General features: G+C 55.3%; 1 protein-coding gene across 1 annotated transcript in view; it reads left to right on the top strand.

Annotated features, from left to right (window-relative positions):
• The window catches only part of LOC119582319, a 1,608-nt gene that overhangs the window by 807 nt on the left and 376 nt on the right, over nucleotides 1-425 (top strand). The window contains exon 2 of the mRNA XM_037930533.1: nucleotides 54-228. Within this exon, the coding sequence (XP_037786461.1) occupies nucleotides 54-228 (175 nt within the window). The remainder of the gene's footprint in view (nucleotides 1-53; nucleotides 229-425) is intronic.

Raw genomic sequence — 425 nt, 5'->3', positions numbered from 1 at the left:
GCTTTTCATCGGCCATTAGCAATCCGCCATCTACTTCCTGTGCGTGCTGGGAGGAGCCTGGGGCGCCCTGCAAGCCAGCTACGGCGCCCCCAACACCGCCGCCCCTCCGGCCGCCCACGAGGGGTACGGCGACGCCAACTACGCCTTCAAGTGGGACGTAGATGACTCCAGCTCAGGGAATTTCTACGGCCATCAGGAGGAGCGCGACGGAGGCAACACACAAGGCAGGTGAGTTCCTTTGGACTCCTTTTGGCGAGGGGAGATGGGGGGAAAAGAAGGAGAAAGAAGGAGAAAGAGGGAGAAAGTGGAAAAAAGAGGGAGAAAGGATATATATGGAGAAAGGGAAAAGAGGAAGAAAGGGAGAAAGAGGAAGAAAGGAGGAGAGAGATGGAGAAAGAGGGAAAAAGAGGGAGAAACATAGTCAT

This window comes from Penaeus monodon, chromosome 15 (genome assembly GCF_015228065.2).
Source record: "Penaeus monodon isolate SGIC_2016 chromosome 15, NSTDA_Pmon_1, whole genome shotgun sequence".
NCBI classification, from domain to species: Eukaryota; Metazoa; Arthropoda; class Malacostraca; order Decapoda; family Penaeidae; genus Penaeus; species Penaeus monodon.
The sequence above is the reverse complement of the archived record's forward strand: the minus strand, read 5'-3'. Positions and strand labels throughout refer to the sequence as shown.